This window comes from Aptenodytes patagonicus, chromosome 23 (genome assembly GCF_965638725.1).
Source record: "Aptenodytes patagonicus chromosome 23, bAptPat1.pri.cur, whole genome shotgun sequence".
Classification (NCBI taxonomy): domain Eukaryota; kingdom Metazoa; phylum Chordata; class Aves; order Sphenisciformes; family Spheniscidae; genus Aptenodytes; species Aptenodytes patagonicus.
The window spans coordinates 3,748,023-3,765,734 of record NC_134971.1 but is presented as its reverse complement, the minus strand read 5'-3'; the positions used below and the strand labels follow the sequence as shown (position 1 = coordinate 3,765,734).

General features: G+C 48.0%; 1 protein-coding gene across 4 annotated transcripts in view; it reads right to left on the bottom strand.

Annotated features, from left to right (window-relative positions):
• The window catches only part of GRIK4 (glutamate ionotropic receptor kainate type subunit 4), a 212,423-nt gene that overhangs the window by 65,884 nt on the left and 128,827 nt on the right, over positions 1-17,712 (bottom strand). For 3 of the 4 annotated variants that reach the window (XM_076358471.1, XM_076358473.1, XM_076358474.1), the window contains exons 3-5: positions 15,925-16,089; positions 8,659-8,756; positions 5,046-5,211 (exon numbers count right to left, since the gene is read on the bottom strand). In XM_076358471.1, coding sequence (XP_076214586.1) covers positions 5,046-5,211; positions 8,659-8,756; positions 15,925-16,089 — 429 coding nt within the window. Of the gene's footprint in view, positions 1-5,045; positions 5,212-8,658; positions 8,757-15,924; positions 16,090-16,345; positions 16,411-17,712 lie in introns of those variants that run through there. The other variant, XM_076358472.1, reaches the window with a different exon arrangement.

Sequence of the window (17,712 nt, the reverse complement as noted above, 5' to 3'; positions counted from 1 at the left end):
GACGTGTGCCTTATTGCCTTCGGCACTTCTGATTGAAGTTTCTTCCTGCAGCTAGGTCATTGCAAGGGCTCCTTCCAACACGGCTTCCTTGATGTCTAATAAGACGTCAAAGCTCCTGCTGCAGCTTTTCTTAGTCAAGAAAGCATATTTGATAGTCTGTCTCTTCTATCCAGCTGCTGAGTTTCATCAGGAAATAATCTCCTGTCAAGTTTGACTGACCAGAGAGACCACCAGAGGTAATCATTAGCAAGACACAGACAGCTAGCATGGTCACACATCCCGTCCCTACAGAAAGACAATCCAAAGAGAAGGGGGAAAGCTGAACTGAAGGAAACGGAAAAGAACAGAACTATCAGCAGAATCACATACTAGCTGGTGGAGGGGCAAAAGCCAGCCTCAAGTCAGAGCTCTATTCTTAACCTAACCGTATCTTTGACTGCATTCACCAGAAGGTCAGGGGCCGGGGAAGCGATACAATGCGATGTGATTAGCGTTAGAGAGCGCTGCTTTCAAGGACTCCCAGCACTTCACAAAGGTAGCAAAGCAGTGCATTAAAAGGGATACATCCAAGATGAGGAGCCTCTCATTCACGGTGAGAGTTTTTCAGCAAGCTAAGTTTGCACTGAGCTCTTTACAATGCGTTCGCCTCTTACCTTTTCTCTGAGTACAGGTACGAACTCAGCAAGGGACTACAAAACCAGCAGTGGCCAGGACTTCTCTGGATCACACCAGCTTCTTTTTCTTTCTCACTAGCCAGTGAATTCACTCTGTGTACAGGACACATGGACTAGCTCAAGTGAACAGTAAATTTTACCTAAGCCCTTCATTTGATCCTTGCAAGGTTTATTTTCACTTTATTCCACATCTGCAAGGGACCAGACAGGTTGCTGCAAGTAACAGCCCTGAGAATACCAAGTTCACTTACAGCTCATCCCCACAAAATCTGCTGCTGCAAAACTGAGAAAGATTTTAAGAGCACTCTACTAACTTTATAAAAGTCTTGCATTAAAAAAAAGACATGGGAACTTACCCCTTTTTTCCACAATGATTTAAATTTCATGGCATTTAACACTGTACTCTGTAAGAAGTGGATGTTTAGGGGGAGGGGAGGCAGCACTAGATGCAGCTCCCCAAGCACTCACTACCAAACCTGCCCCCAGTTTAAGCCAGTGATGAGGGCTGAGCACACCCGGCCACTGACGCCAGGACCCACCATTGCTGGCACTACAGCCCACAGACTGAAGTCCCCAGGACTATCACTGAACATAAAATACTTCTGCCCTTGGAGAGCATTCCCAGGCAAACATCACAGCGAAGCATGGGCTGGCAGCAGGGAGTGCTTGCACTGCAGTCGGCATGGAGCGCTGCCAGAGGTCGCGGCCCCGCGGTGCTCGGCTTTGGACAGACCTGAAGGAAAAGGGCGAGCCGTGCTACCCTGCGTGCCACCCTGCTGGTGGGAGAAGCCCAGATTTACACCACAACGTGGCTTTCAAGGGGACAGAAATTCACAGAAAGGGGTGGGTGTGTGGAGGGCAATCTTCAGCCGTCCCCTTTGGAAATGTACCTTTTCTATTTAATTTCCTGCAGAAATAAAATTAGATCCTGCTCCTTAATGCCAAAGGTTGTATATCTCAGCTGTAAGTTAATCTTGCAAACCGGAGAGCATCCCTCTGCCAACTGCTATGAGTTTGTGATTCACATCAGACCCTCAGCTTCCTCTTCATTCTTCTCTTTGCTGACTACATCTGCACCTCTGTTGCTGCCTTCTCCTCCAGCCCGCAGCTCACCGGGGCACAAGCCCAGGTAACAGAGCCACCCTGGCCTCTGCGGTGAGGAAGGCAGAGCCCAGCTGCTAAGTTTCTGAAGCACATCAGGCACGGAGAGGAGGAAGTGGGACCAGGGCAAAAAGGAAGCATTTGATCTCCTCCTTTGGTTCGAGGAAATTATCATTTCCAGCATGTTAGATCCTACCTGTAGCCTCCTGCTTGCAGCGCCTCCTGTCATGTGGAGGGAAGTCTCTATTATCTGAAGAGATTCCTCTTTGTTTGATGACGAGAGGATGCGAGATGCTGCTGCTGACAGACTGCACTTCAGAAGGCTGCTCCGCAGGCCGAACATGAGCAAGAGCTTGTAGACCCCTCCTGGCAAGTTTGAAGTACTAAAGTGAGGACCACCCTGTGCGGAGAGGCTGCACCAGGCACACGCTGTTTGAACAGTCCTGTGGGGACCACAGGTACTCACAGAGGCAGGTCAACGGTTCAAGCTGGCCAGTGGGAAGTCCTGACCTTGCTTATTCTGTTTTTCCTTTTCTTATGCAAACATTCGGAGCTGGCAGGAGTAGCCCACCCCCAAGCTCTCTGCAGATATGGCCTCCCCTCTAGAGTGCCTGGCACACCTTACAGCCCGCTACCAGGGAACGCCCCTGGGAAGCAGGAAAGGCAGGACCTGAAGGCTTTTGTGAACTCCCACATTCCTGCTTATTGTTCTTGCCTGTGAGGCTACTGGAGAGAAGGAGAGGGGCTCCTTCTCTCCGAGCTTTCCTGACCAAGGCCCAGGGGACCAGCAGTTCTGTTCACGGTTGCACAGGATTTGTGCAGGTGCAATTCCTGACCCTGATGGTTGGGAAGAGAAATGGTGATTCCCATCATCCAGCCTTGCTCTTACACCAACAGCATTGCTTCAAACACCTCCCTGCGGCCCTAGAGCATGCACAAGCTTTTTGACCTCAGTGCCCTGGTCTCCCTTCCTAAGCACCGGGTGTTATTTCCTCTCCTCTGACAATCAGAGCATACAGAGTAGCTCCTGTGAGGTCTATGCACCCCTGTATTTGTCAGTGGTTGCCTGTTTGGGTTAAGGTTTCGGTGGAATTACACAAAGCCTTCCACATTAGGACTTCAGAGCAATTCACAAACTAGCTACTTATTCCGCACCACAGAGAAACTGAGTCACATAATCTTATTCTATTCACCATTGCATTACACTTAGGCTGGCCTAAGTCCATTGACTTTGAGGGTCATTTTCTGCTTCTGCCAGAAGAAATTACAATCAGTCCTGAGAGGAAGGATGCGACTCCTTACAGTGATAGTATGAGCGTGACGGGATAGGACCCAGGAGTCCCATCACACAGCCTTGTACTTAAACCAAAGCAGCTATGACTTTCCCTCCTGGGATCTAAATAATAACATCCCTCAAAACAGCATTTCCTCACTGATGAGCAGACAGCTCATATGCTCCCCTTATTTGCCTCCAAGCAACCTTCCGAAAGCCCAAAGTGCCTCGAGTTAGTTGTTTAAGGACTGTGCTTAGGAGCCCTGCTTGTCCTAAGGGAAAATGAGGGCTCGTGCTCCTGCGTGAAGCTGGATTATGCCTTTTCTGCACTCCATTATAGTCAGAGCATGTTGTGCTTCAAGCCTAGCTCAGATAAGGTCCTTACTGAGCACAAAGAGAAGGATGCATGAAAGGCACCCGTCCCACTGCTTCCCTGGGTCAGGGAAGGACTCGGGTCGCACAGCACATCCTAAATATTGAGTTATCCAGGAATACCAGAGTAAAATAAACCGGACTGATTCAATTAAAAGGGTGTTATTTTAATGCAAGCAATTTGGTTCCCAATGTTTTGATCCAGTTAAATGAAGTGAAATAAATCATATTACTACCAGGGAGGTATTTATATTTCAATGGGAGACACCTGCATGTTTTGGCACGTAACTGGGGAGAAGGGCAGGGGTGTACGGCGGTGTGCTGATGTGTATGTGTGCTCCATGCCTGGCAGCAGCGTGAGGACAGAGCTGTGAGCATGCTGCACAGCAGGTGAGAAAACCTAATTATCTTTTCTTCCTTTTTTTTTTTTCCTTTTTGCTTAAGGTTAGACAATGAAAAATTCCAACACTACAAGTAATGTAGGAGACCATTTGCATGATTTTAATTGCATAATTTAGGGTCAGGTCCTCTACTGGGGTAAATCCGAGCATGCCTACTGAAGGCAATTTACTGACTTACATCAGCTGAGAACGTGGTCTCGTCAGGGTACATAAAGCAAAAAGAAAAGGCAAAGATACTCTTATTCCTTCTGTCCCTGTGCAGGAATCTGCCACAACACTGCGTTACTTGCACAGCTGGTGGCATGAAGTTTGCCCAGGGCTAGCTGGAGAGGATGCTGCCTTTCCTTTGTACCTGGCCCCACGGTCAGAGACTGCTAAGCTCTTGCCAGTGTCCCCAAAGCTATCACTGGATCCATGTGCCTATTCAAAGCCCCTCCTTCTAGGCTTGCTTGTATGGTAAACTCTAGTGCTAATGAATCTGGCTACAGGATAATAAAAGCAAAATAGATGTGGCTACTACACACCAGCTACCTACATACACGCTGACCTTAAAAAGCACAGGACACACTTTACTCTTTCTTACCACTACGATGCAGAGCCTGCTCCTGCCATATGACAGGAGTTATGCAGAGATGAATATGGTCTCGCTGAGGTGAACGCTCCAGCGTCCAGATGCACAATTACCAGCAGATGTATGGCTGCAGAGCCCAAGAGGGTGCGCAGCGTATGGACATTAATCAAGTCCTGCTTTTAGGCCACAAACTGCACGTGGGTTTGAGATAGACATATTTCAAAAAGCTTTACTTGCCTAAAATAATCTCCAGAAACAAGCCTAAGCCTTTTTTTCATTTCAAAAACCCATCTGTGCAAGCAAAACACTCTTCAGATTGTCAAACAGAAGGCAGGCAAGTCTCTCCCCCATCCCCTTTCTCCTCTCACAAACACTGCAAACACCTCCACGGGGCAACAGGGTGGAAAACCTGCCCTGAAGGTCTCCGCTGTTTCGGGCTGCTCTGACCAAGTGCCTGCCTGCTGCCAACAGAAGAGACCTTGCCACCGCAACCAGGCGAGGCGAACACCCTGGGATGCCACAGCGAGGCAGCTCTCACACACTGCCTGTGGGACCTTCTCCAACAAGCACCAAACACGCAGGAGGAGATAGAACAGAAGGCACTGGGACCAGAGGGGCAGCTGAACCCAGGCTGGCAATGACTTATGACTTACATTCAGCTTTGGCACAGATGAGGCAGGCAGTGGTGCAGTTGAAGAAATTCAGGATTCCTGCCACGGCCACGCTGATATCGGTGTTGCTGGGGTGGAGGTTGAGGGTGGTGAACCGCTGTAGCTGCAGCTTCAAGAACTCCTCCGGTGCCACTTTGAAGTGAGGAACCTAAGTGGGGAGGAGGGGAAAGAAAACATAATTAAGGAAGAAAAAGAAATAAAAACAAGTAAATCTACCATAAAGGACTTTTGGTGTGAAATGCACAGCAGGCAGAAAGTGAAATATCCCAATAAAACTGCAGAAGCATCACCGGAGTGAAGAGAGGAGGGTGGGATTTGTGCAATAGCAGAGGAAAATAATTATCGCAGCAACAAGAAGCCACGGGAAGGAGTGGATCAGGAAAACTCTTGCTGAGCCACTCAGAGAAAGGCAACGGGGGCTGTGATTACAGCACAGGAAACCATTCCGGATGAGTTCAACCTAATTAGCTTGGGCACTAATTGTAGCCAGGCACACACTTCATTTTGGGTTTGCTGCCTTGGTAAATACGGAGGATGCTTTGCAGGGAGCTACATAGCCCATGCTGGAGACCCCCAGACCTTTGCTGCGTGCTAGATGGATGAAGTGCTGCAAATCCACCTCTGCCTGCAGTACCGATGTGTCGTCAGGTAATTAGGAGAGATGAAGGGAAGAACAAGATGACCCTGCGCTGGCAAGGCTCAGGAGAGAGAGGAACAGATGCGGCAGCCAGAAGCTTTGGGCTTTTTTGATCAGCAGAGAGGTAACAGGTGGCCATACGGCGGGCAAGCTCCAACGGGACTGTAACCACAAGTCCTAATAATGCTGCACTTGTCATTAATACAGTGGAGCAGGAGGTGGGAGTGGGATGCCGTTTCCCAGGGAATTTGGGGAAGGGGGAGCAGGGAAGCTGCACGGGGGGACAGCCGGAGGGCTCCCTCTGAGGCAGCTCTGCTGCACACCTGGCAGTTTCGTGTAGAGGGAACGGGTGGGCAAACAGATCAAGCTCAGACACCGGGGGTTCAGCCAAGTAAGAAGAAGGAATATTGTTTTCCTTTTGCTGAGTGAATTATTTGGAAGAAATAGAAGACAGAGAAAGTGAAACACCTGCTTCGGCTTCATTAGGGGAGTGTCAAGTCCTCTTTTCCTCCATTATTAGTCCTTCCGGAAGCTATCTTCCCATGCCTCCCATCCCTCTCCTCTTGGGAAAGCCTGTTAGTAGGTTGTGATGGCTGCTTCATTGACAGCATAAGCTGTTTGGTTAGCAATAGGAAAGTTAAAGAGTAATAAGCTGCTATCTGCCTTGATTTCACTCTGCAGCCCTCATCCCGGGCTCTGTTAACAGGGAGAGAAGCAGACTGTAAGCGAAAGGCAAATTCCTTTAACCAGAGCAGACAGGGCAGCTCCAGCGTGCTGATCACTCTTGGGAGCCAGATGGAACCTGAAACTTGCAGCAACAACCACTAACAGAGAAGAGAGAGATGGAGACAGAGGTGAAGGCAGCCACCGTCACAGCAGCTCCTGCAAGAGCCCAGAGCTGATCACAGCCCTGGTTGAGAGCTCACCTTCAGTCCCAGAGCCCTCCTCTCCTTTCCAAGAGCTCTGCCCCAGTGCAACACCCCTCCCCAGACAGGAGGAAAGGAAATCTTTAGGCCAAAGGCACTAGAGGGGTAACGCAGGGGTTCATCCCCCAGTTTTACCACAGGTGAGCATCAGGCCAGTCACTCCACCATCTGGTGCCTCGGTGGTAAAATGGGGACACTCTCATTTACCTGATGGATGTACAGCCAGTACAATGGCTCTGGCTGGGTTGCTGTATCACGTTTAACACAGCGGCACGAACTGATGCTACTGTGATATAAATCACAGGGAGTTACTGCAGGTTTACATCACTAGGAGGGCAGCTGAGATCAAACTTGAGAATCAAATACCTTACACGTACAATAGCACTCACCTTTCATTTCTGAAAAAAAATGAAGGGACTTAGATCAGAGACGCAGACTGAATAAGAATTTCAGGGGAAAAACACTTGCAATCTGTTGCTGCAGAGTTGCCTTTGCCTGGGATGAAGCACGTCTGGGACATTTAACTGGAGAAAGCACTACAAAATACTCTCAAGAGACCCATCCTGCTGTAGCCCAAAGCACTAGGTCTAAAAGATCTCTTCCATCTTCAACACTTCTGATTCTCAGGGAACAAAGAACAGCAGTCATTTGTGAATGCAAGTTACTTACAGTGCTCAGTTCCAGGCACTCCCCTCCTTGGAGGCTGGGCTCCAGAGAGAGACCACTAAATGACTGAGAGATGTTATCTGGCTTTAAAGGGATGAACTATGAGAAGAGAACTCAATTTCTTTTCCCGAGAGCAGAGCCAGATCAATGTAAGATGGTTCAAGGCTTATAAAACATTAAATCAGGCACATAGTCTGGACGCAGATAAAAAGTGTTTGCATTGATGGAACAGTAGCAGACAGAAAGGGGCACAGCTTTCCAAGTATGTGCACAAAGTAATGTCACACCCAGGAACTTTGGCCGGGATGCATGTCTGCCAGGGCAAGCTGAGGTTTTTGCACCCCTCAGTCAGTGGGGACATGGTTCGCATCGGTGTCGCATGTGAAGGAAGCTGAAGTAAAAGGTGATACAGATGAAAACAAGGACAAGGGAGGCAGAAAAGAGAGAGGAAATGGAAAAGGAGGAAGCTGCAAGAATATGTGCATTAGGAGAAGGGGTGATAAACCAAGCTGTCAACTCTGCTCATTAGAAGCCATGGCAGAGCATGGGAAGGACGATATAGCAGGTAAGATGACTACAGCAAGTCATCTTTGCCAAGGATGTCCTGGAGTACCACAGGCAGGTACCTCACTGCCCCTGTCTAATGAAGGTAACATCCCTGCTCTGCTTTGCAGCTGGGACATGAGGGCAGAATACACTGGGGATGATGAGGCACGTGGATGTCAGCTGGAGAGGGTTTGGGGAGCGCGGGTGGAAAGGAGAGGTGTGCATACCCAGAAATGATGACTGAGAAACGGAGCACCAGACTTGAACAAGAAATGCCAGAGGCAGACCCAGGCGAGGGAGAAGGCAGCGTAAGGCAGAGCTGGAAGCTGCAGCAAGCTATGCGGCTGTGGCTGGGACTTGGCATAGACGCGAGAGTCTCAAAACGAACCCCTTCAAGGCTGCAGAAAGCCCTTCTGCATGGGATCTGCACAGAAGGCATTGCTGCTCGGTATAGTGGTAAATTAAAAAACCTAATCCATACTTACTAAATCACCAGCAAAACGCTGTGTTCCCAGGGAGCCCAGGCACCAGGCAGCAGCCAGCGAGAAGCACTGCTGCGATCAGGGCTCACCGAGAGCATCTTCGGTTTGAAGGACAACGTGCAGAAGGCAGAGCTGGGGAACGGGTCAGGATCTCTGCGGTGCCCCTTACCCACGGTGGGCAACTCCACTCTCGCCCCAGGCCTGCCACGAACCACCGGGGAGGAAGGAGCCAGGGCTCCTGTGTTACCCTCCCAGCCTCGGGCAGCCGCCAGGCATTGGGGCCAAGTCAGTTGGCGCAAGGGCATAGACTTACTCCAACACGGGACATTTCCACTTACCTCTTTCTCCCCACAGATATTGCTGATAATAGAGCTTGAGGCTGGGCTTGAGGAAGGTCCCAAGACACCTACCACTCCTTTTGGGAGAATCTGGCACACTGCGGGCATCAGAGAGAGAAAACATGCATTAGACTTCGTCCTCAATTTCTAGCTGACAGTCATGCTTACAGTGCCTGCTGCACCTTACTAAGGACACAGTATCGTCTTCTTCACACAGCATACTCCCTGCCATTTATCTCCCCCCAAAATCCCTCTATTCCCTCTGAAGCACTGTCACCCTGCCTGCGACGCCCGCCTCTCCATCTTTCCCCAGCCTTTCTAAATCCCACCTGAACTCTCCCCAAAGCCCTGGTATCCTCATCTCTGACTCAGAACTGGGGTCTCTCTCCTATAACATCCCTTTTTGGCCCCATCTGCTATGCTCCAAGATAAAACATTAACCAAAGTTTATGGAAGATGCTAAACACAGCAGTGACCTAGCTTCAAAGCATCACGTAGCAGCAAAGAAACTCGTATGAATTTCTTCCCTCATCCTCTGCAGAGCTCAATGGTAATAATAAGGATCGTGTATTACTGTTTTTCATTTGTTTTTTTCCTGGCAGTAGATAATCTTCTGGCTCCGTGCCACCAAGGTTAGCAGAACAACAAAAAGATCCTGACAAAATGAAAAGTTAAATCTCTTCCCTCAAGCTTCCCGGGTTAAACTGCAACCTTTTGTCCTTTTAATTCACAGCACAAATTTAGCTAAATGGCACTCCAAGGACTACCCCAGCTGGTGTCACCTCCCCGCTGCCATCCCAATCAGCCACGTCGCTCAGAAACGCTCCTCCAGAGCAGCTTGCGCAGGCAATGCCTTGCGAACAGAAGGCGAGAGCCCCTCGTGCCTGAATCCCCGGACTCCGAAGGGCTCGTCTGAACATGTGCTGGCCACGGCTCGTTCCGAAATACCAGACCTGCCTCAGTGTTGCCACGCACTCGGCTCCTTTCTCCCCGGACAAAGCCACATTTGCTCAAGTGGCGTCAAGTGACTGCTTTCTGAAGAAAGAGGACACCATGGGGGAGAAAGGAGGCACCGCAACTACCTACCAGTTCTGGCAATTGCAAGCTCACAACATTTTCATATGTAAAAACTAAACCACCGTATCACAAAGCTGAGATTTTAAAGATAGTGCCCCTTCAGTATCAAATGGCTGGTCTGTTTCAGAGCACCATCCTCACTGCAGGTCCCTGGCTTACATCTCGGACAAGCTTTTGTGATGGTTGTAAAGTTATCTAGATTCAGCGGCCAGAAAAAAGGAGCTAGAAAATTTCAAACCAGAACATATTTTTTGTAGCGAAGGGAATTCATCATCAAAACTGTTGTACTACATATCAGAGCAGGTTTTCTTACCGACTTCAAGTCTTTAAATCAAGACTGGATGTGAAATGAGAACGTATATCGCGCTTGGGATTTTTTTTTAGAACAGCGAGCTATGAGGTTGAGTGTAGTGTTCAGCAAGTGAATGCCTACATTGTCTGCAGAAGATAAGATCAGCTAATCAAGGGGGTCATCTCTGGCCTTAGACTTCATAACTCTCCGTAGCCTCATGACTGGAATTTGAGGCCAAAAGCTGAGGACTTAGTTTGTCACTTTGGGGAACTGGTTTTAGTTCTCTCCAAGTGCTACTTGAAGGAAAAACTCCATATACTACTAGGTCCCTATACATACTGATCGCTCTGACTTCTTACAGAAAGTGCCAATGATATGCAAACATCTTCTTTTGGGTTTTCCTTCCTTCCATGCTCTCTCACCCTCCACCATCTCAATCTGCTACAGAATGAGTGATATTTTTCTGTGGCATCTTCAAAGGAATCCAGTACTTGCTTCTCCTCTGTGCTTAAAAATTCACAGGCACTTACACCTCTTCAAAAGATCCTTTTAAATAAGAGCACCAGCAATTTGAAACCCCGCTGCATGCTATCTCAGCAGCACTCATCAGTCCCTCTCAGCTGCAGCAGACCCTTCGGGTGCCCTGCAGTTCAGCATCTAGGAGGAAGGAGCTGCTCCAAGTCCTCTTTATCCACAGGTCATTAGGGCACAAGTCCTGGGGGGGATTTTGTTGTGCATGCAGGTGAAAGTTTGGTGAGCACTTTTCTTCTCATCTCTGAGAAGAGATGGTATCGAGAACAAAAAGTGTGTTAAGTAGTCATGGCAACAGAGTTGCAACAACTGTCAGAAGAAAAAGACCTGGCTTATCACTCCAAGGGTGAAACATCCAGTAAAATGAAGGAAAATGAATGGCAACAAAGTGGAGGTGCCTCAGGCAAAGGTTTCAACCACGTTTGGAAAGCTTCTCTTGTAATCCAAACACATTTCATACTTCAGAACATTACCTGGTGCTCTTAGTCTCCACAGGGGGAAAAGGCTCAACCTTGCTACCATCATGGCCGCTGCAGATTCAGACAACCACTTGCAGGGATGTAGAAATGTCAGCCCTGTACCAAAAATTCATCCCCAATAACCGCACACACTATAACCACAGATACTGGTGTAGCCCCTGCCACTCAAGACTCTTCATACTTCACATGGGTGCCATGTAAGCTATATGCTGTGCAGGACACATTTTTGGTTGCTGCAGACCCGGACACCTCTGCCCAAGATCATGTCCAATTTTGATTTTTTTTAGAATTCAGTACCTCAAGAAATACTGGACATTGAAGTGACATCACGTTAAAAACCTCTTTATCATAAGATGGGACATGGGTACTACTGATCATCCTTGACCTGAAGGCCTGAGATGTCCCAAACTTCCTATTCCATTTTTACGGACTGCCTGCACTCAGCTGTTCTAAGTTAACATCCTTGAGGACAGTGGGACAGAAAAACAAGAAACAGGCTTAGCAAAGAGATTTCTTAACAACACTCCTAAAATACATAGATCTTTGAAAACGAAACATCCCGGGGAACACCCTTCTCTGCTGAGACCTGCACTGCTTTAGGCAGGACAGGATCCCTCCTCCCATCACTCGGGGGCAACTCCTCAGAGGTGTGAGCTGCTGACGGTTGCTGCCTTTCTACTCGTATGTGGACGTCTCTGCCTCTGCTGCTTGTGCAGCTCAGATGTCCCGTTATGGTACCTCCGTCTATGCAGTTATGGCTTTGCCCAGAAGCTGGGAGTGGGGTCAGAGGCTCCTGTCCCCCTCCCCGGCACAGGCCACAGCCTGGAGCTGGGAGGTGACCCTCATGCAAGCTCAGGTGTGCGTTCAATGTGCAATGCAAAATGGTGACCCTCCTTTCATACTAGCAGGTCTGCCCTGCCACATAAGCGAGAAAGGGCTGCGTTCAATGGTTTCCACAAGTATATTTACGAATTAAGTTCAGGTCTGGACACTCAGGAAACAGCAAGATATGTTTTAAAGGAAGATGGAAATACGTGCTTATTTTTGAACATGAAAAAGCACAACAACAAATGAGTGGCTCTTGCATTATATATGTGTGTACATCCACTTAGCCACGGTCAGATAGTGCCTTTCACCTCCTGGGATCTCAGGGCACTTAGCAAGCATTTCCATGAACCCTCCCTGTTCAAAGCATGGCTGAAAGCGCTCCGGTGAGAGCATCCACCCACAGTGCAGAACACAGCATCTCTTTCACTGCATACAGATACCTGATACAAGGTTTTCAAACAGCATGCAAAGAAGATTCCTGCCTATAATTGAAAATAAATGAGCAGGGAAGGTATGCAATTACCTCAACATTTACAGGATCACAAAACATATCAGAGGATCTTGAATGACAGGGACTGGTCAGGACAGGATTCTCATACAAAAACCACCAAGTGCATAAACAGACGGCGTTACAGAGAGTGCATCCTGCACCATGGCTCCCAGACTGCTCCCTGCAGCATCCTTTATGCTTCTTAACAAGAACCCGCAACCAGAGCAGGCTTACATGTGAAATCCAACAGGATCACAAAAATAGGGGGACAGTTAATAGCACACCCGAGCCACTGTCACTGAAAGGACGTATCAGGCACTTTGAAATATTGGTGTGAATAAATAAAAATTAAAAATCCTCCAGTTGCTCGCTCACTCTGACTGCTGACCTGCCCTGAGATGTTTGGATTAACAACAGAAAGATGCTTAAAAGACTGATGAGACGATAGGGGACAGGGTGACAAGTAGAAAATTTGTCCATCCCCGGACATCAAAAGGAATAAGGTGTTTTAGATAAAGACATGATTAAACTAGTCATTTTTGTTCTCCATAAAAGGAGTTGAAACATCAAACACAAAGAGAGAACAGGCTTTACTTATAACGGCAAAAAAAGCTCTATCCATAACCTTTCACTGCAAGCTCATTTCAAAACACAGGACTTTACAGATGTTGCATACAGGAACAGGCAATGTTTGTTTTCATTCATATATAAAGCGGAAATGGCAAACCATGCATGAATGGGATTAAGACTGACTCATATTTTACCTGCTATAGCAATTGTGATTTTGTGGCCCCCTAACAGTAAGATGCCCGAGTCAGTCAGGAGGAAAAAAAGAAAGAAAAACAGCTCAACACTGAAATAAAAACTAACTCTCAAAAGGTCTTTCTTCTCTTGATGCACTAATTGTACACGGAATATCACTGATGGGGTGTAATCACAGCATTCCTAGATCAGTCAGCTAAGCATGCTAGCTGTGATATTTAAGGGTGATTCAAAGGGCATGAAATTTGAGAACAGTATTAAACAGATGTATAACAGCTTTGCAGTCATAGGTTAAAACATCTAAACTGCTTTTATTAATATTACGTGTGATAACAAATATCAGTGCCATATTAAAGCTGAGAAGTCAGATATTTGAAAGCCTTGAAATTTAAGTTAAAGGATCTGATTCTCCTCTGCTACCAGTATAAATCAAGAATAACTTCAGCGACATTAATAGCGGAGCCATGCAGAATCCAGCTTTTTCCTTTTGTAAGAAATGCTTCAAGACATTTTTCCCTCTGAAGAAAAGGCAAATAACATATTGCAAAATTATGCGAATACTCACTTCACCAAAATCAAATCAGTTTGCTCTGATTTCTACTTTTTATATTCTATAAGTCAAAGTAAAGAAAACAAAGAAAGTCACCCAGAGGTGAAAATTCCAAATGGAAGATTGCCTCTTCCTCACTTATCCCATTTCCATGTTCTCCCCAAACACCACGTTTGCTGAAATCAACAATTTCTCGCATGATACTTCATTCTCAGCAAATTAGTATTCTTCTGCTTGAAAAACGTTCCAACAGAAAAATTTCTGAGCAGTGTTACAGGGGTGCAAGTGAGAAAGAAATCCCGCTCACGATCTTTACCGCAGCTCTGGGGTCACTTGGCACTCGAGCTTGTTTCTTCAGCAAAGCTAAATAACAGAAACACTGCTACATGCAGAAGATTTATGAGAGAGTAAGAAGAATGGAACTAAAAATGCTACTGGTTCTTCCAAAGACACAGAAGGCTAAGGCAAGCAAGCAATTTTCTCATTTCCTAGGAGGCTCGCTGGGAGATTTGGGATCCTTACGGGGGCAAACTGGACATGTACTTGGAAACACAGGCAGCCCCCATCCCTTCTGCACAACCCAGCCAGTGAGATGGGATCTGCCCTACTGCTGTGCCAAATGAGGGCAAAGCGGGATGCGCACAATCCTGAACAGATGGGAAAGACAAAAGTTAAAAGAAAAAGTTAAAAGAGATGAGGGATCTAAAAAGGTGGAGAACTGCTGTTTTAAACAGTCCCTGTGATGCTGCATGTGATTATCTTAATCTAGACTGCCTCATGGGTGACAGGCTCTATAAATAGACATACAGGTACTTGCTGAAATGCACTTTATTAACTGAACGCTTCTATAAATAATGCAAACGCTAATTCAGGAAATGAAGGAGCGATCTGCTGATCTCGCAGGCCTATTCAGCCCGTTCTGCCAGTTACCCAGAGACCTGCTCCTGCGCAGCACTGGGTACGCGGCTCCATGGGGCCTCCCAGGCGCAGGGATGCTCAGTGCTGCGCAGAACAAACACCAAAGCTGTGTGAAAAGCCAGCCCACTCTAGACCACAACACACTACCACACCTTTCTGGGATACCCTGCAGACTACACAGGCTTAGAACAGAGAACCATTATTTAAAATTATTTCTCCAGCTTTTTCAAGCCAGCTTGTAATAAAAAAAAAAAATCATAGTCCTCCCCGGAACTCTAAAAATCATCTCAAAAATTATTCTAAAGGGAAGCTATTCTATTCCAAGGGATTTTCCCTCTTACAGGAAGAAGCTATTATAGATCTTTTTGGTTTCTTTCACTTGGACTCCTGAGAGGTCTGTGGGACACTAACCATCAATTCCATTTTTATTCATCAGCATGTGTCTGATATGTTGGGCATCTAGAGGAACACCTATAGTATAGACCTGATTGCGTTAAGGGACTTTAAAGCAACGTGGAAAGCATACCGCTCTTTCAAAATTAGCTCTTTTTAATCCACATGATTTTAAACATCACTTGAAAACTTCACTTTGTGTAAACAAATCCACTGGCAATCTAAAGCACTGGAAGAGCTATCATGTTTGCTGACACATGGCGTTCCGTGGGGTTTTAAAAATAACTTAATTGCACTGAACTTGCCCAGAGTCTCTTATTTGCACACCATTAAGTACTTTACAAAGGAGCATCACCGCCTGTATGATTACATCTGTTTATTGACACACACATTAAAGAAAATAATTTGTCCCAAGCCACTGAGCTGAATGGTGGCAAAGCTTATAGGGGACCCAGATCCTCTCAGTCCACGCCAGGGCTCACCTCACAACACCACGCTAAACCCTCAAATGAAAACTGGCCTTGGCACTTATCCTCCAAGCCTAACCTCCCCTTACGTGCCACTGTGCCCCCGTGGTGAATGCAGGGCCAGCCCTTGCAAACGCTTGGCTGGTGCTGAACACAGCGCAGTGTGCTGCTAAAGGTCCCACACACCTCCCGAGGGGATGCTGCACCCGCATCCAGACCGTACCAAACCCCTGCACCAAACCTGACTGCGCTCGGGCAGCCAGGGCAGGCCTGGGGGCTTTGCAGAGATACACTTTCATGCTAGCACGTGTTGATCTTTCAAGTGCTGATAGAGGAGCCGAGAGGTGCTTTTTACCCTGCATACCCACCTTGACTATCACACAATTATCCTCGGCAGCAAGCGCAGTGTGCCAGATACCTCCTGTGAACCAGTGGAGAGAAGAATTGGGGAAGGACCAGCTACATGGAGGGGTACTTACTAGTTTCTGCCGTCTCATACTCGCTGTCTCGCAGCAGCTCAAAAATGTCCACCTCCACTTTGGCTTTCCCCACCCGCTCGGGCGCGCGGTTGATGCGGTTCTTGGCCAGGGTGATCGAGAGCCTCTCCCCTCTGCTGCACTCCATGGGGTCATCCAGGATGGCAGCTGCAGGAGCAAAGGCGTTGGCAGCAGTTAGGCTTGACAGGGACTCAGCCCAGCTCCGTGCACCTCCCCGTCCCCAGCACCTCTTTGGGATCTCCGCTGCCACACAAGCAGCCAGCGCGTTGGCACTTCTGCTCCTGCCACCGCTATTGTTAGCGCATCCTCCCTCCCACGCACGGCCTTTCCCGCCGCTTCGCCCACTTCCCAGGTCTTGCCAGACACGTAGGTGGCAAAATCTCTGCAGCAGCAGCTGCGTTACCTGCCGGCTCGCTGTAGCACGACACGGCCGCCTACGCTGCTGGGGTCCTGGCGGTGCTCAGCACCCACTGCAGCACGGGCGTCCACCCGCTCGCCCTGGGTGCCCCTAAAGAGGGACATCCAGCTGTGCAGCCCCAAGCAGCCCGGTTCTGGGCGCTGCCTCACATCCCAACAGAGGAAGAACGTCCCCAGATAGCCTCGGTTCGTTCGTTTGAGAAAGCGTTGGTACGGTGCTGATAGCTGGAATATTTCAGGAAGCACGTGGGCAGCCGTGGGTGGGAAGGGACAAATATTTTTCAAACAGAAAGCACTTGACTCTTGAACTCAGCTCCTGGGCCTGCCCACTCAAATCTGTGTAAGGCAGAGGAAGATAGTGTGGGGTATTATTTTTATTTTCTTGACGGAAGGCAAAAAGAAATTGGAGTTGAGCATTAATCACAGCGTTTCATTATGAGCTAGCACAACTTCTGCACCCCAGTGGGTTTATCCTTGCTAATAGGAGGTCTCCTCCCAGAATGCAGCTATTCAGTCGTACCTGGCAAAGAGCAGCGCTGGTTTTTGTTGTGTGTATTAGAAAGGCACCAATGCTTATCTTCCCTTCCCAAAAATCTCTCCAAAGGGAGCGATGCCATTCAGAACTGCTCAGGTGTAGATGGAGTCGCAGCTCAGCACCGAATCACGCCCCACACTGCATAGGTTAGCAAAGCAGGGATTAGTGGGGCTCTGCTGGTTTGTGTGTCAGGGAAACATGGAACTAACTACAGCAGCTAGGTGCCTTGTTGAAGCTTTGAAACGTGTCATTGTGCTGCAGCAGGCTTGGTTTTGGGTTTGTTTTTTTTTTTTTTTTTAGACAGGGAAATTCAGAGTGAAACACGTAAATCAGCTGGCAGCTGAAGTAAAGCACATCAACTGTAAATGGGAGGTATCCTGCCTCCCTAGGAGCAAGGGCTGGGAGCAGAGTCCAAGGATACACACATTTTGAAGACATAGCTAACTGGGACCACTGTTAAAGAAGCACAGTGATGATGTGCTGTAGGTGAGACTGAGATCACATTCCTCAGATGGCTGGTTTGTGCCTTGGAGGTCCTCATCGCTCCCCCAGTGCATAAGCACCCATCACCCTTCACTGCCACCAACACACAGAGCCTCTGACACAGCCCAGCCCAATGAAGAAACCTGTCTCGGGTTCAGGCTCCTTCTACTTTGGCTTTCCTGCCGCTGAGACTTGCTTTGAACCCACCCAAATCTCAAAGCACAGCCCAATTTCAGCAACCACCTTGCATCACATTTCAGGGCTCTTTTCTCAGCCTTGCTGTGCTCGTCCCAGTGGGATCTCTTCTCTCATGACAAAACTGCAGAGCATCTCTG